General features: G+C 45.7%; 1 protein-coding gene across 2 annotated transcripts in view; it reads right to left on the bottom strand.

Annotated features, from left to right (window-relative positions):
* The window catches only part of CTNNAL1 (catenin alpha like 1), a 989,054-nt gene that overhangs the window by 519,582 nt on the left and 446,858 nt on the right, over positions 1–22,614 (bottom strand). For both annotated transcript variants that reach the window (XM_069620628.1, XM_069620627.1), the window contains exon 3: positions 18,854–19,041. In XM_069620628.1, coding sequence (XP_069476729.1) covers positions 18,854–19,041 — 188 coding nt within the window. The remainder of the gene's footprint in view (positions 1–18,853; positions 19,042–22,614) is intronic.

Here is a 22,614-nt window from a genome sequence, read left to right as displayed (position 1 = left end):
CACCTACTTTTACAAATAAAAGCCCTGGTATTAAGCCTCAAAGAATTAAAAAAGATACTCCCCACGTTTATTGTATCAGGCATTTTTATTTAACAAGGTGTAGCCAAGATATGGACAATGAATCATGTTCAGAAACCATAATGTGATCCAAAACGTGTTGGGTCAAAGCTGCCCTGTGGTTACGCCATATTGTAAACCAAGGTAAATCGGTTTGAACAAAAGTCCGTCCACCAAAAAAGGCAAGCCGAGCTTGTTAAGCCCAACAGTTGTTTAATAAATGTATTTTGCTCTCCTTGGAGAGGGTTTAAATTAGAACAGCCCCAGATCCCCATGCCATATTTTACAAATGCTTGAGCTTTAAACATACATAATGTTGGGCCCAAACCAACCCCTTCCCCACAGACTCCAGATTCAACCACAAACTCAGACATGCAACGTCCACATACACCTGGCTGAAAACAGGCCATGGTGTTTTGGTGAATTGATATGAGAAGACTTACTAATTCTTCCAGACAATTTTACCTTCTTAAACACTGCCACAGCTTTCTTCTGTTAACTTTTTCAAACACAGTTTTTACATCCATGAATGCCAGATATATTCCCTCTCTCTTCAGCAACAAAGAATTAGCAGCAATTAACTAGAGATTTAACGCCTGCTCACTAGTGCCCAATCCCTCCCCGAATCCAAGCTGATGATCCGAAAGGATATTTGAATACCCCATTAACGATTGGAGTCTACCTCGCACTACCGTCACATTTTATCCGAATAAATCAACACATTCTCAGAGACTCTCACGGGCCTCTTGTCTTTGTGGGTCATCGTTCGCCAATTGCTATTCCCAGTCTCATTCTCTTGAATCAGGTGTTTTCCAACATAATGAATATGCTGGGCCCACCAGCAGGGGTTCATTGGACGCAGAGAGGAACAGTGAATCAGAGACCCCATGTAGCTCGAGAAACCTTTCCTCTTAGTCTGTTAACAGTCGATTCTGCAGTGTGCACTCAATGTTCTTCCTCCCGTTCGTATTTTCCGTGGACTCTTGCCCTTCCAGGTGACTGGTAAGATCCTTCCCCTCTATTTACCTAGGGACCACATTTTGAGTCTTGCTCTTGAGGCCTACCTCCTTTTTCCATCTTCCACTGCTTTGGAACTTTACAAATAACTTGGCGGACATTTTGAACTTGAACTGTTTGTTTCTCCAATACGTACTGAGGCTTCATCTTATAGACCGACAGCCTTTCCAGAGATGGCCGATGGGGATGACACTGCAGTGGTGGAGGCAGCTTTTGGTGCCAGCGAGTGCAGATGTTTCCTGAGGCGGTACCAGGAATTATGAATGATTAATCATGTCTAGTAAATATTTTCAGTACACAGGCCTACATATTTCCATAAATTAGCAACGTAACTAAGGGTAGCGAGGGAGCGTAAAATGTGGTAAAAACCCATCCCATTTACAGTTGGGTAGCACTTTTACATAATTTTAATAAGGCTGCTGCCACTACCCATCTATGCCATTAATGGTCACTGTAATTAAATTGCATGAGGCAGCTGCCACAATCTATCAATATCAACAATAATGGTCTATGTAATCACTTGGATGGGGGCTCCAGCTGGCTGCTGCCATACATGCATATACATACACACACACACACACACACTCCCTCCCTCTCTCTCACACTAACACATACATGCAAATACACGGCTACAGACTCACTCAACCCGTGAACCTGCAAATCCACATTACATACAAATACAAACACACACACATACACACTACAAAAAACTCAGTGTTCTACTCTGCTGCAGCAAATCTTCTCTACTTCCGGTAGGGCACGGGGTGCAACAAATCCAGGCAGCGCCAGTGCACCGCAGGTCGACTATGACATTATGGACATTGTCATGGCATCATGTACCCACCCAAACCCTTATCTGCCCTCTGCCCTTTCCTACCCCCCTCTAAAAAATTAGATGGACATTTTCGTTATGTGCACATTTAAATGCCAGGCTTTGAAAAATGTATGGCGGTGAAAGGACGTTGTACCGATGTAGAGAGGTCCCATGCTCCAGAAAGCCTTGTGGATGATGCAGAGGGTCTTGAATTTAATCCTTGCAGTCACCGGGAGCCAGTGGAGAGATTTTAGGGCTGGAGCAATGCGTTCCTGGGCTCGAGGCCAAGGATAAGTCTTGCAGTCCTACTCTGGATTTGTTGGGGGGGGGCTAAGGGAGAAAATAGGAAGGTTTAGGAAGAGGCTACTGCGGTAGGCATACCTAGAGAGAACCAGAGCTCTGGAGACATTGAGATTCTGGGGGAAGGTGTTCAGTATTCAAAAAGTAGTTCCTATCATTCAAATCGGCATTCATGAAATGCTTTGCGTGTTCGCCAGCCGTCCCGGTGTCCCTCTTCCCAGGCTGACTCACTGGCCGGAGCTTACAGCGTTCCGGCAAGGCTTCCAGCCACAACAAGGATAATCTATCTGCAAATCAAGAGGGCTTGCTTGGGAGGAGTCCCCAGCTAGGAATGGCAGAACCACTAGAGTATTTTCCTGAGTGAGTGAGAATGAGTTATTTGGTCAAGCAGTCCTTTGAGAGCTGCTGACTCCCACGCCTGCCTGATACACGGGGGACTTACCAGAAAGTCCTGCTCCACTTTGGATGAGCAAAGGTGCCTTAGGCCCCAAAATGCCTATGACTCCCTTTGTCCTGGTAGAAATGGATGTGGATATAGTCTCCTGAATGATTGGAGATTTTGCCGGCCGACTATCTCCAAACTTGGACTGTTTCTCCACCTTTGCATGGCAAATACTATTAAAAAACAAGAGCTCTTTGGATTTGCTTTTGGCTGATAGGCCGAGTTTCTGCGGAGTTCAATGTTTTCCTTGCGGAAGAACTCCCATGTGAAAGCTTTTTACCAGATTCTGGAACTGGCTCCTTTGCACCTCTGAAGACTGAATTCCTTAACAGCCTGACATCATTCCAAGCAACAGATCCGTTTCGAGGCTTTGAAATGGAGCACCTTTATCGACCTATCACTTGCTGATTCATTTGTGTGGCTTCCAGGGAAACCGCGTACTCTCCTTAAGGCGACACCTGAGACCTACCTGGAAGAGACCCTGCACCCCCTATCATAGCCCATCCTGCTATTACTCTGAGAAGTAAAATCAAGCATGGAAGCGATTCCCCACATTAAGCCTACTGGACACCAGTGTGCTACTTCTCTTCAATAAAGCACAGTCTGCTGATCCAGTCACCTGTCCTTTCATATTCTGCAACTAGTTAGCCTCGTATAAATGCTCTGATAAGCAGAGGTTTGCCTAGTTGGGAAACCGCCTTAAGTACTGCCCCTTCTGTTCCTGCTAGTGAGTGGGTGGAGGGAAGCTGATTTTCCCTGCCAATGGGAACTGCTCAGTGAACTGTGAAATGCTGACCTCTAACCCATGGCCACAGCCAAATGCCTCAGCCCTTGGCAAGTTTAGTACCACGCTTACCCTGCCTCAGCCCTACTAAGGCTTCCCAAGAAACTGCCATTCTTTATACAATGTTGCCGCTTGCAACCTTGGTTTCCACACAGACAGGTCTGGTATCAGTCTCCCCAACTCACCGGCTGCGCTAACCTCACTGCCCGTCAGAAACACAAATGATTTCCCAAAGCCCATGTACGCTGAAAACGTGTATGACATAGAAGAGCAAGGGGAACAAAACGCGAATAATAGGATGTATACCGTCTTAATATAAGACTGGATAATGTGAATCCTTCATACCCAGTGAACATTACATATATGTGCAAATATGTAGCCATTACCAGAGTACCTCGAAATGTGCCGACGTGGCCCTGCAAAAGGTTACTACTGCGTTGTGCTTATGTCAATGTTTGTTGTAATATGAATAACCTACGAGCACCCGAATTTAAGTAACCAATGGCGCCTTAGCAGAAGGCTCATCCACACCATGTAAGCAAACTCTCAGCTAAGGATCTGTTACCGACTGCAATTAAGCAGACTACTTGGGCGAGTGAACTCACCCCATGCTCCCAACTCCTTGTATACATGTCGCACCTTTGTATTGCACCCAACGTCTTGTTTCTTCCCCCCCCACCAAGTGCTTTGAAGTGGCCCCCCCCATGAGAGTTAGCGCATCATAAAACTCCAAAATAATAGCTGTTAATATTAACTTGCCTTTTATATACTGCTTGCTACTGCAATTTTTCGGTATCAGGTAATAATGTCCCCATACATAATATCGCTGGGAAAAGCCATTGGCGACATTATGTATGGGGACTGGTTGCAGGGATGTCCCCTGCTCCCATTTAAAAAAAAGAAAAGAAAAAAAACAGGTGTTGCAGGGTTGTCCCCCGCATGTTCAATGTAATAATGTCTCTGCAAAAAACGGCAACTTTTGTGTCAGGGGACATTTTTGTGGGGACATTATTACACGGAACCAATTTTTCGTGTATAATACCAGATGTTACCATTAACCGAAGCTGAACAATTTATGAAACTAAAAGGGGCAGAGGCCTGAGTTAACGCGGCCACATTTCGAACACATGCACTGAAGCTGGACTACAGATGACAGCAGAGAGTGGTAAAACTCAATGAGAAAGCTCACTGCCGCAGCTCAGTGGGTTCATGTGCCTCTGAAGTGAGCTGTCAGAGCACTCACACCACAGCCATGGATCACCATCAAATACCCAGTTACTCATTCCATTTTCAGAGGTGACCTGAAAGAGGTCTAATGTGAGCCACTCCAAGCTTTGCCAGATTTCTATAGCGCGCTCAGGCACTTACCCTATCGCCAGGTGTCAATGCCATCACATGTTCAGCTATGTGCAATACTGCCAGGGATTGTCATCATATGCTCAAATAAATCCAAGATGGTCAGTGATTGAAATAAAATGGCCAGGCATACTGCCCAATGTCCAGAGACCTTTATTGAATGGCCAGGAATACCGTCATTTATGGAGGGATTGCTAACAAATGCCCAGGTACACGGCCCACCCCTTACCAGGATGGTCATCAAATGATTTGTCTTTTCATTTCCTACTTTATTGGAAGTTTTTGCACGGTGCTAAACTCGCCGTGCAGCATCTACAAGGCACTAGGGGGGAAATGAGGATGTAAGACAGGTGGTGCATGAAATCAAGACCCACATGCAGTGTCTTCAGTGCACAAAGGAAGGAATGGGGCCCTGATTCAGCTGCACATGCGTAGTGTGTTAAAGAGGGAAGGGCCATGACAATGGCAGGCTCTGCCTCCATAACAGGCAGCCATTTTGGCAGAAGCAAAGTCAGCAATTTAGAGACACTGGCCTTCGGCATTCAAAGAGACAGTGCTTTGCCATGTATTGCTTTAGGAGTCGGAGGAGCGTGTGATAATGCTGCTGATACAGGAGGTGTGTTAGTGCTTATGGATAGCGAGAAACAGGAAGGCGAGTGCCTCTGTCAGTTAGGTGAATCGTCCCAGAACGTCCTATATTTGAAAGATTGGAAACTAGCGTCCAAGAAGAACTCACCACAGGTTAGTTATCCAAACAAAAGAAGCACTGTTCTATTCAGAACAACACAGGGAAAGCTATTGTTTAAAGGTCCCCAAAATTCATAAGAGCTTACAGAATCTTCCAGGCCATCCAATTATCATAGGGTTGAATTTGCTCCTCTAATCCAGAGGTCTTAAAACTGTGGGGCCTGAGCCCAGCCTTAAATGTAAAAAAAAATACAATTCCTTTTTTTCTTGGATTGGAGGAAATGGCCAGTGAGACTCACATGGTCAGACTGGAGCATAAAACTGTCTCAGGCACCAATGAAAAAGTGGCCCGCAGCTGCAAATGGATAGTCATTCCTTTAGTCACAGATTGCTTGAATAGTACCGAAAGGGGTGTTTTTTGTTAACATTAAGCAAATTGTGATATTTAAAGAATATTTATTCAGCAACAATGGTCAAAACTACTACCTGCATAGTGAAGTAACTCCTCAAACTGGCTGACATTGGCCAAAAAAGTGGCCCATTTTGACTGGCCCACACTAGCATTTTTGGTACAGGCACTGCCCTATAGGCCCTTTCGTAATGGGTGACGGGGCGCCCATCCATGGGCCCCCCCAGCCCATTATGAAGGAGCCGAGGAGCCAGCCCAGTGAAACACTGAGCACTCTCTCAGCTGCTTTTTCCAGCTGAGGGAGTGCTCCTGGGCTGGTTGAACTGTCAAAGAGAAACACTGTTTCCCCTTGACAGTTCAGTTGCCCAGCCGCACATGCTCACTGAGCCATGCAAGGCTGGGGGCGTTTTGCTTCGCCAGCATTGCATAGCTCATTGGAAATGCTGTCTGAGGCACTGCATGTCTGTATGTGCGTGGGGGAACACCTGCACCTCCTCACACATATGGACAGAGCAGCCTGGAGCAAGGTATCTTTTTATTGGACATCCATCATAGATGTCCAGTACAAAATATCATGCCTGCCCCCTGGTTGCCCCAGCGTCAATTGCAAACTATTTGGCTTTTAACCTATTTTTTTTAATAGTATGCTCTAAAATGCAACATTTTAACCCATTATTTTAAAAATATTTACGGGGGGAAAACACCCGAACCCACCTTGATTGGTTCAGGCTTCCTCGCTGCGCTCAGTCTCTATGGCATAACTCATGGAAATATGTATGCCCCTCCACTTAAAACAATTCACCAGCTTCCACTGTTCCTGGGAGCAGGGTGAGGGAGCCCAGGGACTGTGGTGGGAGCAGGATAGGCAGGAGCCATGGGATAGTGGTGGGTGCAGGGTTTGGAGAGCCCAGGGCCTGTGTTGGGGTGGGGTGGGGAGAGCACAGGGACTGGGCTAGGAGTGGGATGAAGGGGTCCAGAGATTGTGATGGGAGCATGCGGGGGAGCCCAGGGACTATACTGGGAATAGGGTGCAGTGATTGCGCGATAGCTCAAAGCCATTTGGACTTACTGTCCAGTCGGCATTTTGGGGTTGGGGGGGGGGCTGCCAATATTTTGCTCAAGGGGGGCCAGGCCTAAAATGTTTGAAAACCGCTGCTCTAACCACTTTTTTTAAATGTACAGATTTTTATTTAAGACTACATGTGCTTCTGGTGAAGCTGTATGCCAAGAGCACAACCAACACAAACATTGTAGAGAGCATGACATGAGCCGGCCAATCTTCTCATAACATGGGCACAGAGTCTCGCTTTGCACGCATACTGCAAAAGGGCAGCAGTAGAAGTAGTACAAAATCATCAACAAGTATACCAGGGTCATGGGACAGAGACAATCTGTGCACTTGTTACATGGTGTACTTAACGGATATTAACAGAGAACTACTTTCGTTTCAGAGGACAATTTTATTGACGGACCGAAGGAAGGGCTATTGGGTCAACTATGACCCCTGACATAGCACAAGTACATTTCCTACATATCACTAGCAACTCTGACGGTGGCAGGCTAATGGCACGCCCTCACCCCAAACCACCGAAAAGTAAAACCTTCCTGAGGTTTGATAGTTTCATCCATGGACACTCAGAGAAAACCTGCATTTAGGGAAATTGAATGCCTACATAGAAACAGAACGGACCCAGTGCACTTTAAAGAGGAGCACGCTATTTTGACAAAGAATTCGCCAAAGGCGTTCCATCCAAACTTGTCCTGAGAGCCCATAGAAGAGCTTACAACCAACATAATAGAGAAGCTACACTTCAAAAACCAAAAGAGAGGAATCTAGAGAGACCCTTTAGTGTGCGTCAGCACTTTTACAGATTTGCCTAACCCAATGAAGAAAATCCTTCTAAAACAATGGAACAAGCTCCTTCAGCATAATCCTTATTTGCCTTCAAAAAGAAAAGCAAACATTTGTGACAAATTAATGCACAAAGACGCTCACATTGAGAGGACTTTGAGATAAGCTGAATTTCCCAATGATGGAGCATGACACCGAACACAGGTCACCATCTTTGCAGTAACTGCACTCTGTGTAAATTTACACAAAGACTAGCAAAGTACTTAACCTAGGTCAACAACACCTAAGGTTTCAAGACAAGTTCATCAACTGCAACTCTACAAGGGTCATATACATGATCCAGTGCACGTAGGACTGGATATACATTGGTATGACTATGCACAGTGCCAGGACACGACTAAAAGAGCATCAGAGTTGCATTTCGAAACAAAGGCCTCTAATAGTACCGCAGCCTAATCCCTACACAACTCCTGGTCATCCAGAGAGTAATTTAGGTTGGACCATACTCCGCACAATGGATCTAGAAGCCCATACACAGTAAAAACTCCAACATGTAAAACAAGGTTTGTTTTTCAAGACTAACCTTATATGTCTCAGGCCTGAATGAACACATACCTTTCATTTGAACACAAGAAAAACGTATGGGGGCAATAACAGGCTGATACCACCTGTATAACTACTTTGAACATGTACTACTATGCCGCTCGTATTGTCTCATTATAGCTATTGGATTAAATTCCCTATGGATATCACTAGCCTAAGCAAGCACACTTTATCGAGTCCAGTAAAAGCATGTCCTTCTTTCCACGAGTTTGTCCTTTTGCATTATTAAGCACAGTGTATGCATTATAATGTATTTTCAGTGTGATACACTTTATTGAGTGATATATGTATTGTCTAGTTCCCTACACAGTCTATAATCAAAGTGAGGAATCCCTCTGATTTACAAAGGCATTTACATCATAAACCACACAGTAACTGATGTCCTTGGTCATATAAAGAACCAGTTTAGTTAGCTGGGCATCCTCATACAGAGTAAAGGACTCTGTGACGAATCTAGCAACCTTGTCACTAATCCTCTGGAGGGAAGCTCCTGTTGTGTGGCCACAGAAAGCAGAAGCTACCTGACTTTGACCCTGCACGTGGCTATCTGCGGGAGGACCACGTGGGAGAAGACAAACTCCAGAGGTATAAGACAATACTCGATCGAAATAACCGAATATCATAATAGCTGATGACATGCATGCACCTAAACAACATACCTATATGACCTATTGTGATATAGATGAAGAATATATAGGTATTGCCAGTCAATCACAGTGTCTATCCCCCTTTTTTGTACAGGACAAAGAAGAGTGATGGAGCAATGAAGATGACTAAGACCGGTAAACAACACAGTGGTCTAGTCTATGGAAATTGTTCGACAAGGCTGGGAAGTTTAAATCTGCCACAGTTTACAGATCAGCGAGAGAGGGGCAGAAACCAAGTGAGCTGGTGACCGGTGCTGCTGCCGAGGAGAAAGCCAAATGCACGCAAAGCAAAAGGAGAATGATTGTGGCCGACACAAGAGGCTTGTGGAAAAAGTAGAGCGAAGGATGTCCACTGCTCGATTGCCAAAAACAGTGGGAGCCGTACGCTGCAGGAGAAGCAAAGCGAGGGCCACTCTGCTGAGAGGACGCACACCAAGTCAGCAAAAAGACACGAAAGATGTCCGGTGAGCCCTGGGAAGCTGAGTTATCGGAGCGCCTGCAAGTGAATGCTGTAACATAGAAATAGTCCGAGGAAGGCAAAGCGAGGCCTTTGAGGAAATTGGCATCTTTGCAAATAATACGGCATGAAAAGAGACGTTAATGTGAATACGAATAATGATGAAAAGTGCTCTATAGACCAAAACTTGAAAGAGTGCTACGAACTTTGGTTAAAGGGGGTCAGCAACCCAATATTGGAGAAATATATTGTGGATAAAAGAAATAATTATTAGAGAGGACAAAAGCCCTGGCAGGTTAGTGAACCAGAGAAACAGCGAGACTGGACTCGCACACACAGGAGTAAGAAAGAAAGCAAATTTGCATTTGTGAAACTGATATCCTGGCAGGGGAGAAAAACCAGGAGTGAAGTAAAAGCAGACTTGTACCGAGTGAAATAGCAAAATCCTGGCAGGGGAGTACCCAGGAGTAGAAAGCAAAGTAAACTCGGAAATTTAAAGTTTTAAACAACTATTGAAAGGAAGACCACACCCCTAATTGGAGGATAAATGAGAAAGTCATAAATATCCTGGTAAGGGAGTGTACCAGGAGTTTCAAGAGGAACCCTTTTTAACCCAATAAAAATACAGAGTTTGAGAAACGGAATGTGAACCACAATTGAGTGACTTTTTGGATTACCAGAAGAAAGGAAGGGAAAACCCCATCCCTTGTGGAACTTTGTTACTCTTTTCCTTTTTGCATGTTAAACCTCTTTGTGTTTTGCATCTTGGAAGAAAAGCTACAAGTGATAGCTTATGTGAATCCTCCCGGTGCACAATATATTGAGTTTAGAGTGTAAGGGTCAGTTTAGGGTTCGGACACAGGACAGAGGATTATCTTTTTGTTAAGATTCTGATACAGATGTTTTATAGTTTTGTTGAGGCAGGGAAACCCCTCTTAGAGTTATGTATAGATAGGATTCCCCCAACCCTTGTATTATTTTGAAAGTAAAAGTCTATAGACAACACTAACATGCCACTGTTCCTGAGTCTTACTCTTGATCCCTTACAGCTCCCCTGTACATGCACACTGTTTCCCTAGTTATATGACACCGGTTAGTTCCACATAGTCTTTACGTTGCAAACATGTTTGGCCATGCAGTTACAACATGGTTCTGATTGCAAATGCTCTTTGCTTGTACATTTAAGTATACAGGCTCTGTGTGAAGACCGCAAATGCTGCCTTTGCACATAGGCGTGGAATATTCAAATTTGGTAAGTCAAGAAGTGATAGGGACTCTCCATGTATACAGCAGTATTCACACAGGTAAGGTTCCAGTTATGGGACCATTCATTATCAATCTTGGTAGAAGAGGGAAAGGGCTAACTTACCTGTGGCTTCGACAGTAATTACATAAATAAAACATGTCGACTCAAAACATACAACTATCAAAATACTGTGCTTTAATATGTGTTGACATTGAACTTTTTACCATTTTATTGATAAAAGTTAGGTCAACCTCATAACTGATTGTTGTTTTACGCTATGCTGCACAATTACATTGTTGTCCTCAAACCGTTGTCTGTGCTGTTTAATGATCTAGAAACTTCCCATTGCCAACACACGTTTTGAGTGAACACACGTCTTCAGGGCAAATGACTACATTAGATCCCTTTTGTGAAGAATGAAACATATGTAAATAATTTATACCTTCACTGGTCATGCTACCCCAATCACTGGCAACATTTTCAGTATAGATGCAATTCAGTTAGTTCAAGTATATTAATTTTTTACTGATGTCCATTGACATCTGAATGTAATTGTTGGCTTAAGTAATGATACAGATTGCTTGTCCATATTTTCTTATAACTCTTATTATATTACTCCGTTTAAGTCCACTTCCCCTTCAGAGCGGCATTTTTCAAACTGTTGTAGGGTATTATTCTATATTTCTGTGTTTATTGAGGACGTTGAAGACACAGCCACATCTTTCTCAATAGGTTTTTCAAATGGTCTCTGCACGGAACAAGACTACAAGTAGTGGACGAGTATCGCTATTTGGGGATAAATATGAATAACCACAGCTCTGACCTTCAAGAAAAAGTTGACAAATGCTATTGTACAAGCCTGTACTATCCATGCCAAATATGGAAGATTCTCCTGTTTGCCACTATTAACATTTTACAATCAGAAAGTAGAGCCTGTAGTCTAGTATGGAGCAGAGACCAAAACTTGGAGACCTGCATCATTCTGGCCCTGACTAGAAGTGATGTTTTGGAAGCATGTTCTCTCTTTACATCTAACTTAACCAATGTGCATAATCAGGCACAAACTAGGCTTACTTTCTCTCCATAGTTCTTATGCCTGGAATCTATGCTCCCTATATAGAAAGTGCCTTTTATCAACCAATTCAGGATCTTTACTACATATTCTATCTGCTTATCGAACGTCCTCCAATCATCACTTCATAGCGACATGGAGACGAGAAACCATGAAACAAAAACTCTGGCAATATGACTGGATTTACACTCGTCAGTTGTGCATGACATATATAGATTTTAAAAACAATCGATATGCACAAAAGAAATATTGTATATCAATCTTAGTTGAATTTCCATCCCCTACTTATAGAAATGCATTTCTACAGTTACAATTTAATCTCTGGAGAACAAAAGATGCACTAACAAAGTGGAAACCCATTCCTAAATCTGATGATGTATGCAGATTCTGTAAAAAAATAGAAGAGCCTGAAACTTTAAAACATCTACTAACAGCATGTCCAATGCTGACAGCCTAGCGAACCTTACATTTGAAAGTGCACTTTAAAGATCTTAGAGTTACAACACCTGAAATACTGTGACACAAAATATTTTGCACCTGATGTACGACAGTTAGAATTGCGGTCATCAAATTTCTTTTATCATTAGATGTAACTTAGAGTGATCAACGTACACCACAGATTGTACTTTTGAAACATATGGAATGTTAGGTGGTTTTATGTCCGAAATCTTATAACATCTTTTAAAAGAATATATTCTTATATCATTGTGGATTTTTTATTCACCAGTTTTTTCCCTTCTTGGCATTATTGTGAATCTTTGATTGTAACTTCATGAATTCTTTAATCTTTAGATGTAGCTCAAGTGACCAATTTCCACTCCAGATTTCGCTTCTGAAAGACTTGGGATTTTCATCGAAAATGTTTCCATTTAATGTGTTTTTATATCTTAATATTTTATAACATCTTTTAAAAGTACGAATTTTGTATTATTGTAACTTTCTTGTACAACTGAATCATTGACTGTAATATCATAATAAAACATTTTATTTTTTTAAAAAAACTTTTTCAGAGTGGAGATTTGCGCTTTTATTTTTCCCTTGCATCTTGCTTCAATGTCAAACATTACTATTTTAACATTGGTATATTTCTAGTTTTCTTTCTGGATAACCAGACCTCTTTCTGCAGTGCCCTGACCGATTTCAGCCTCGCACGCCTGTCTTGTCTTTGTTTGACAGGGTAGATTTCAAATCTATTACGTGTGCCCCAGTTGCTGTCTTGGTTGCGAGTTGTGTTTATATATCACACCAAAGGCACCCTTGTTAGAACAGCTGATAGGAAGCAGGAAAGCTGATCCGCTGACATCCACCAACCCCACAGCAGAATAATCTGCCACGTTTATTGCAACCAAAACACAATGTAAATACAATTAAATATATGTGTATTTCTCCAAATAAGTGTCAAGTTCAGTTTTTGCAGATAACATTAATGCTTCATGTGCAGTGCAATACTTTCCTCAGTATCTGCAAATTGATTGGTTATCACTGGTAACATTTCAATTTTTCTGCAGTCCTGCATCTCTTGCATTATCCATTTGTCATAGTGTCAGCTTCCAACTCAACCCATCTCATATTCTTTCTTTCGTCTTCTACAAGATGGATGATTGCTTGATTGAGTATCATCCTACTTTAATATTCCTCTAAGGTAATAATCCTCCTTGGGCATTCTTTTTAACTAAACTGTAGACTTGTTGCCATCCTATAGAAATGTCAGTATCACCTTATCCATGTCTATCAAGAATACTTCTTGGATTCAGGAATGAATGCTGTTCATTGTATAGCCGTCTCTTGGGAAGATTGCAATTTTAATTGCATGGATTTCATCCAACAAGCTTAGACATGGTGAAGACAAACTTTATATAAGGAGCGAGGCTTAATGAAAGCTATTATTTTGGACATCCTGCATGGAAAAAGCATTCCAAGTACTTGATGTGCAAGTCTATTTTACGGTCATATTGAACAGCCAAAAGCATTTTTTCCTTTTCCGAAGTAAATATGAAGTTTAACTGTTCCAACTGACCTAGTTCCATGAGAAGCCGCTAAAGTCCTCAATAATCTCACTATTTGTCAACACTGACTGCTTCAGCATGCTTCCAAATATATGTCATCCATATATAATAGTGTTTTCTAGTCATGCTTCTTAATGGCAATTAAGTTGTGGCTTTGTTCATGCATCCAGGGGATTTGTTCCTTCCCCCGAACGGTCTCAGGTAGAATATTGAAAATGTTCTGTTCAAACAATGATTCTTTAAGAATAGTAGAAATTTCTCTTTCACGTAACACTTTCTCAAGGAGGATGAAAAGTGTCTTTTCCAAGCAATGGTGTTTTAAAGTATGGCAAAAGTGTATCTTCTGCACAGTAACTTCCAAAAGCTGGTTTCCTGGTATACTCTCCTGCCAGGAACCTTGTCACAATGTATTTTCCTTTCACATATTCTAGATGGATTAGCTGGTTTACTCTACTGCCAGGAACCCCTCTGGACTTTGTAGATCCCCTGGTATACTCCTCTGCCAGGTATCTTTCCCCAAAGTCCCACTGCGTGATGTACTTCTTTTACCAGGTTTTCTTATAACCTTTTCTTTCTTGCAGTTCTCCTGTCGGCTTCTCATTTACCCACTGGTTGAACTGCTGCTCTTCAATGCAGTTTGCTGTTGGGTGTCTGCCTTCGACTCTTCTTCCCGCTTTGCCTGCCCTGCATCTCTCGTCTCCACCTTCCCTTTTCCCTTGAAGAGGCACACCATTTTTTAAATGTCCCACACAGCTGATTTCCCTCACAAGAACTAGTCTGCACGTTTAGATTGGTGTTTTTTTTAATCCACATTAACTCGTTCTTCCTCGTCTCAGTACTTGAGGTTTTATGGGAGTTGGCATCCATAGGATTATTATGCTTTTTAAAGTTGTACTGCTTTGGATTTTTGTTTAAATCAAAACCATCAGAAACAGGAGGTGTTCTACATGTGTTATGTAAATATGAGGCGTGGATGGTATCCTGCATAGGGTATTTGGCAAGAATGGGTTTTAGGGTTTTACAACTGGAAGGATTTGCATATTGACAACATGCCATCAGGAATTATAGGGTCTTCTTCACATGGAAGTGAAGAATGCTGCGTCTCTCCTGGTGGGGTCACCACATCTCCCCCCAACATCCATCTCCTCCCATGTGATTCTCCCTCATAATACCAACCCCAGGGTCAGGATCAGGTAGTTTCTGCTGTCACCTGGCCACATGGGAGGAGATCTTGGGCTGCTGGGGATCAGTGATGACTCCACAGGATTCATCAGACGTCATAAAAATGAAGAAACTAGATGTTAGCCAAATATCCATTGGCAGATCATTCCAAAGAGTAGGAACAAGGGAATAGGACGTGCCCTTGCAACCCACTCAACAAACTCTAGGACAAAAGAGCAGTGCTTGAGAATTAGACCGGAGGAAACAAGTCTGTTTAAAAAGCTCAATGTCTTCAGCCAAATAACTAGAAGCCTGATCATTTAAGTATTTACAAACCATAGAAAGCACTTTAAGTTCAACTCTTGTCTTCACCAGATGCCAATGCAAGGCCTTCCTATGATCAGAAATATATTGCATGTGGTTAATGGTTGGCAAGGTCAACTGCTCTTGCAATTGCAGCACTGTTTCTTTCAGACAGATCAGGATGAATCTGCCAGAGCAACTTTAAGTGAAAGCATGAAGAACTCACTAGCACACTGGTGTGACAAGTCCAAACTAAGCGAGGAGTCTAGTGTTAAAGCCAGGGTCTTCCCCTTCCGGAGAGTTTTTAAAACTGATTGTAATCTTGTTTTATTCTCCCTAGTTTCCGTACAGAAGCTACCAACATCAGCTCTTTCTTAGCGCTGTTTAAACACACCCAGTTACAACCCATCAAAGATTTGATGAGACTAATTGGTATTGATCTTATATCATGATCAGTAATAAAGTCACCAGACAGTTCAATCAATCGAATCGTCTGCGAAGTTGGTAAATAAAATATGATGTTCGCACAATAGGTCGAAGAGGGGCTTGATATATAGATTGAAAAGAGATGGTGACAAGCAGGTGCCCTGAGGGACTCCACAGGTCAGTGCCTCTTCCTCTGAGATATTACCTGCCCAGCAGATTGTAGATAACATGTTTGCCCGAAATGATGAGATCCATGTTACAGAGTTGGCGAAGAACCCCAGATTTTCGTTTAGTCTATTCAGCAAAATCTCATGGTCTAAAGGATCTAATGCTGCCTAACGATCCAACAGCATGAGAATCCCCATCCCTCGCCTGTCAAAAATGTAAAGCATTTGTGACAGAAGATCGAGCAAAGGTGACTATGTACCATGTCTGGGATGGAATCCTGACCGACAATGGTGTAAAATATCATTCTTTTCGATATAATGGATGTTGGGGTGATTATGGAAAATAAGTTGCATAATTTAGTACAATGTAAACGTAAGGGAGACAGTAACATGTGGGTTTAGTTTATTTTCTGCAGACAAGCTGCCGATATTTATGTGGAGTATTGAGGGTGACTTCCCCAGCATTAAAAGTTAGGGGACGACTTAATTTCTGGATATATTATTTTCAATGAAACAGAATAATCAGATTAAAAACAGTGTGTCTTAGTGAAGGGTATTAGATAATCAAACGTTAGAAATTGATATGTATATATATATTGCATAGACAATTGTCCTTACACCATGCCAAAGGAGACCAGCTCTAGAGGTGATCTGGTCTATGGAGTGAATATGTTGCAAAATTGAAATTACTATATTTGTAGTGAAATACAGCATACTTGATACTGAGACCTATTCAGTCAAATTAAATCGGATGGAGCCCTATGGAAAATATAATTCTTCTTATTCTATATGTTGTAGCATTTCTTTGTAAATAAATGTATATTAAGTACATACAAGGATGTTTGGTAATGGCAGCTATATAGTTGTATTCATTGTACATGAAACAAACTGTAGACATAGACGTATTATTTTGTTGTTATTATTACTGGTGAACAGCATTTGTAAACATGTTATGGCAGGAGTCACCTTTCTAATGTTGACTTGTTTAGAGGTTACCAGGTTCTTAGTAGCTGGCATCATAACATGTTGTCAGGTCTCCCAGGCAACTCAAAATCATACAACATTCCACGCATGGGTGTATAAAGAAAGGTTCTGCTTTACTTCATTGTACTCCCCCCCCTGCCCCCTCCTTAACTAGAGCAAGCTGGTTCCACCTCCTCCTTTCCTACAATCGCCCCACTGCCCTTTCACTCTTCTTTCCACGCATCTAATCTTTAGCCCCTTCCTGGCCATTTTCCTCCATCCCAATTTCCTCCTCCTGATGTCTTCTCCCATCACGTTTCCAATAGACTCTTCTACTCAGTGATTCTTCCTGCCACCTCCCTCCTACTGCTGTTCCCCATCAGCAACACGTCCTTATTCCCCACCTCACTCCCCCCTCCTTTCTTGTGGCTATGTTTCTCAAGTATTTACCCTCTAGCTCCACCTTCAGCTCGATCCACCATAAACTCTCTTTAGTGCTCAGTCTCCTTCTGAAAACACAAACACACACCCCGCTCCACCAGCTCTTGGGTTATTTAGAGTAGTACTCATGCCCCTGGGACTCCACCCTTTGCTAACCACACTCAGGTGTGCTTCATAACTATTTTGTAACTGATTGGTTGGTGATTTCCCTGCCGCTGAAATGATGGAGCAGTATTCGAGCATTGAGGCCAGAGGCCATCTTGCAGTCATTTACTGTTGATCAAATGCAGGACTGCCTGTTGGGAGTTCCACATTTGAGTCTGTGCTCAGCAGCTCTCAATGGTCACCGAAGTGAAATTAACTAAGTGTCTCTTAGTGCATGGTCGCTCATGCACGCAGTTACCTCACGGGGAACACTGTGTTTAATGCAAACCAGACAGATGTTCAACTCCATTGTTGTTGTTGTATAATTATCACCATGTTTTAAGACTGGGTTTGCAACCACAGGCTCTCCAGATGTTTTGGACTATGAGGCTCATTACAGGGTTGCCGGTATCCCACCAGTAAAACCGGCAACCTTGCCTTACCGTATGCGACGCCCAATATCCCGGTTATTACTGGGATTTTATGGTTGGCGGAGTGATGGTAAATTCCCATTCCCATCCATGGGATGGATTGGCCGAACCACCAGCACTGGGAGTACCGGAGGCCTGATCTACCGGATGGTCCGGGCTTCTGGGAGATCGGTAGCCCCCCACCGCCAGACTTGTTTTTTGCCGGTCTGGAACAAACGGTGGTTTTGGAATTACCAGCATTTATTCCAGAACGGCAAACACATAATGAGGCCCCATGACTCCCATGTCCCTTCACCTTGTCTATGCTAACTAGGACTGATGGAGGTTGAAGCCTAAAATATCTGGGAGAGCCAAAGGTTGCAGAACCCTGTTTTTAGATAACTAAACCCTACTCTCGTTCCAGTCTGGACAACACACTATACAGCTTTTGCAATCCCCTGTTACTATGACTCACAGGAGGCAGAAAACCCATTACAACTTTAGAGGGCAGACAATGGGGTTTCTAGGTTGCAGGTTAGTGGGTGAACTTACTCATGTTCGTTGTCAATTATAAAAAGGTTAGTTTAGGGCTAGGGGATGGTCCCATGTGACAGGCCCCGGCAAATGGCCCCAAGGATCCAACCTGCTCTGATCCTGGAGCCACGATCACTTGGCAGACGGTGATACCCGGCGTCCACGGCCCACCCCCTAGCCCGAGATTCAGGCCCGAGAGTCAGGAGTCGTCATAGTTACCTGCGCTTTGCACAGCAAAGTGTATTGCCTAGAACTGCAGGTGAAGCAACGACCTGTAATGAAAGGCTTCTGAGCGCGGCACCATCTCCAGAGCTTTTTGAAACATTAGAAAAATTGAGTTCCGGCTCAACTCACAGGCATTCACCTCTGTAAAGCCATGCGGAGATATCCTCCGAGCTATGAAGTGCCTTTTTTAATTTAAGAAGAAAAGTTATTTCAACAATCAGAGCAGGAGAAAGGTAGCTGTATAAATTCCATGCTAATTGAAATGCAAATAAGGTTTTAGATTATGCCAAACCTGTGATCACAGATTACAGTCTGGAACAGAACAATTACCTTGTTCCTAGAGGTTATAATTTGCTTAATGACTATCCTGTCCGCCAGCACAAGCACCTTCGTCACCGAGGACAGCAGCAACCTGGCAGCCTTCACCACTGCAGTTTTGTCTGTAAAAATGGTTACCCGCCCATCGGATTCATGTTGACCGGCGCTGCCCACATCTGTCAGCTGTGCGATTGTTTCACCTGGAAAAGAACAAACGGAGTGGTGAGGGGTGGTCGCCGAGTTCCAGAAAAGCAATTACGATAAACCAATCAAATAAAACAATAATACTATTAAATGCAAGAAGATGTATCGATTTTGCTGACTCCCCTGCTGGTAATGTGAAAGCCGTCTTTCCGTGCATACAGTGGAAACCTTGGAGACCAGCCCAGCAATCAGCCTGCATGCAATGATAACTGGCTCTGCAAACTCAGACGGATGAACTTGCGAGTTGGTCTCATGGCATAAAAACAACATTACAAATTTGATATATAACTGCCGGGGCTTGCTTTGGCGGCTTGTGGGCGAGTAGAGATGCTCCATCAGCGAGGCTCTGGAAATGGGTCGGCAGCGTGCCGACAGAGAATATCCACTTCACAATGGCAGAAGAACCTTTTGAAAACGTGGTTCCAACGTGGCCTTGCACAGCGGCATTAACTACAGGTGCGCTGAAACAAAGTTGCGCAACGTGCCAATCACAGTGTCCCAATCCCCTATTGCCTGTTGGGGGCTGCTCCGTTCCACCGGGCAGCCCCATACTTGTGTCGGGTAGCACCCGACAGCACACACAGAGGTGCGGCGATCACGCCGCTGGATGAAGGGTGGGGGTTCATCCCACCGGCTCCGGGGACACCGGAGCTCCACACAGGGGCCGGTTGGCAACCGGCTTACCTCGGCCCCGGCTCTGGGGGCACCCAGGCAGGGGTCGCCATCCTGGCCCGACTCACAGGGCCAGGGCGACACACAGGGACGGCGTTGCCCGGCAGGGGCACCGTCCGGACGGCGTTGCCCGGCAGGGGCACCGTCCTGGGTCCTGGAGCTGGGCCCTATCCTTGGGCCCAGCACACGTGGTGGGGCACCCGCATGGTGCCTCCAAACACACACGCGGAGTCAGTTGGGTCTCGACTGACGAGCCGGAAGTGGCTCGTTTACTTTATTAACTTGGTCACGTGGTTCCCCACGTGACCACTACAACACACTTGGGCGATACATGTCTCCCCTGTAGGGAGGCATGGTAACACTCCTCCTTTTTCATAACAACGAAACAACAAAGAAAACCCACTCCCCAACATAACTACTACCACTACAACCACTCTACTAATCCACCCTTTATTAACCTGGGTGAGTGGTTGTACTATTACTGAATGCCGCCATTGTTGACCCCCCTGGCACCATTTAAAGCATGGCCACAATATGCAGGATCACAGCTTCACATCGCCACTTGACTGGGCCATTTTAAGCAAGTCCAGGGTCTGCAGGGTCCCAGTCTTCATGTAGATGGCTACTGAGTCCATATTAAGCAATTGCAGGTCTGCAGGGGACCAGTCCGACATCATACGTGGGCAGCCACCCATAACAGTTCAGTTCACCACCCAAGGGCTGGCAAAGCCGCACCTGGGAAGGCCCAGGGGCCACCTCGGCCGAGTCCACAGTCCTAGGTGCTGCTGCCCTGGCACCAGGCCGCCCGTTCCACTCCCTCCGGGCACACATTGCTTGCCTGGGCCACACCCCTTTCCTTTGTTTGGCGGCCGTGGGTTCTTCTCTCCGCTCTTCTTTTTCCGTGCGGCGATGTATGCCGCTCTCTGTGGCTGCGGCCGCCTCCATGGTGGGGAGAGGCAAAGCAACCTCGCTGCGTGGCTCCAGCAGCTCCCACTACGGTTCGGCCACTGTTGTCGGCCGAAATTCAGGCGAGGGGCAGGCAGCTCCCCTGCCCACTCCTCGTGGCGAGCGCCCCAATGTTCTTGCGGGCCCAGTTGTTATTGGGCCCGCCTCCTTTCTTTTCTTGCGGCCGAGGCTACAGGGGATGCCTTCCCCCAGGCGAGAGGGGGGTTTCACCCTCCGATGTGCGGCCGACGCCGCACCCCAGATCTCCTCCCCAGCGATGGGGGACGCAGCACTATCCTCGCTGCCTCCGCGGGCCCCGTTAGAGTTGGGCCCGCCCTTTTCTTTGTCGTGCGCCGCGCACCGCCGGTGTTCCTTCCCGCAGCTCGCGGGTGGGGGAGGGGCAGCGCCTCTGCCGGCATGTTCCCGTGGCGGGGCACACCGACACACGCGGCCGATACCGTGGACACTCTCTCCCCCGCAGGGGAAACCCCTCATCCCTGCTCCTGATGGTGGGGGAAGATCCTCTTCCTCTTTGGTGGGCCCTGTCGGAGATGGGCCCGCCTCCGTCCATGCGGCACGGCCACCGACCTGTTCCGTCTCCCTCGGGGGACGGGGCGGGCAGCTTGCCAGCCTTCTTTTGCGCGGGCCCAGCTGGTGTCGGGCCCGCCATCCTATGTTTGCCGCTCCTCCCCTCCGCGGCTTGCGGGTGGGGGAGGGGCAGCACTTCCTCCGTGGCCGACGCCGCAGAAACTTCTCTCCCCCACGGGAATGCGGGGGAAAACAGCCTCCGCTCCACCACATCGCAGCCAACGCCGCCATCTTCCTTTTTCGCGGGCCCAGCTGGTGTCGGGCCCGCCACGCCATTTCTCGTGCGCGGGCCCCGCTGGAGCTGGGCCCGCCTCAAAACGTCTAGGGGGCACGCAGGGCTCCTCGCCTCATCGCCATTGTTGGGGGCTGCTCCGTTCCACCGGGCAGCCCCATACTTGTGTCGGGTAGCACCCGACAGCACACACAGAGGTGCGGCGATCACGCCACTGGATGAAGGGTGGGGGTTCATCCCACCGGCTCCGGGGACACCGGAGCTCCACACAGGGGCCGGTTGGCAACCGGCTTACCTCGGCCCCGGCTCTGGGGGCACCCAGGCCGGGGTCGCCATCCTGGCCCGACTCACAGGGCCAGGGCGACACACAGGGACGGCGTTGCCCGGCAGGGGCACCGTCCGGACGGTGTTGCCCGGCAGGGGCACCGTCCTGGAGCTGGGCCCTATCCTTGGGCCCAGCACACGTGGTGGGGCACCCGCATGGTGCCTCCAAACACACACACACACGCGGAGTCAGTTGGGTCTCGACTGACGAGCCGGAAGCGGCTCGTTTACTTTATTAACTTGGTCACGTGGTTCCCCACGTGACCACTACAACACACTTGGGCGATACCATGCCTCCCTACAGGGGAGACATGTAACATTGCCCACAACTGCACAGGATCACGGGAAACGCAGACTAGGAGTGGCCATGGCTAAAGAAAAGTCCCAATCCTGCGACCTTAGTGTTGGTGTGAGGATCTAGCGAGTGAAGCATAAAGACCACAGGAGAGAGGGCGCTGTGCCGGAGAACAGTAAGGAGGTGGAGGAGGAAGAAGGCTGGGTGGAGGCAGGGAGAAGGAGGATGCGAAAAGACCAAGACGTAGGTTGAAAGGAACAATAGGAAGGAGACTGGAAGAGAATAGGAAGGAGACTGGAAGGAATTATGAGGAAGATGGTGGAAGGTGCATCAGAGAGAAGGTGCCAGGTAGCTGTGAGGAAGGTGGTTAAAAGAAAGCCACAGAGAGCACACCAAGGAGTTGTGAGGAGGAAGCTTAAGGGCGTTTGGAGGAGGAAGGAGAAGAGAGGCTAAAGGAGAACGGAGATTGAATATGAGGAGGAAGGCATGGGGAAAGATAGCTACACTAGAGGA

The sequence above is a fragment of the Ambystoma mexicanum genome, chromosome 5q (genome assembly GCF_040938575.1).
Source record: "Ambystoma mexicanum isolate Mex_15411 chromosome 5q, UKY_AmexF1_1, whole genome shotgun sequence".
Classification (NCBI taxonomy): domain Eukaryota; kingdom Metazoa; phylum Chordata; class Amphibia; order Caudata; family Ambystomatidae; genus Ambystoma; species Ambystoma mexicanum.
The sequence above is the reverse complement of the archived record's forward strand: the minus strand, read 5'-3'. Positions and strand labels throughout refer to the sequence as shown.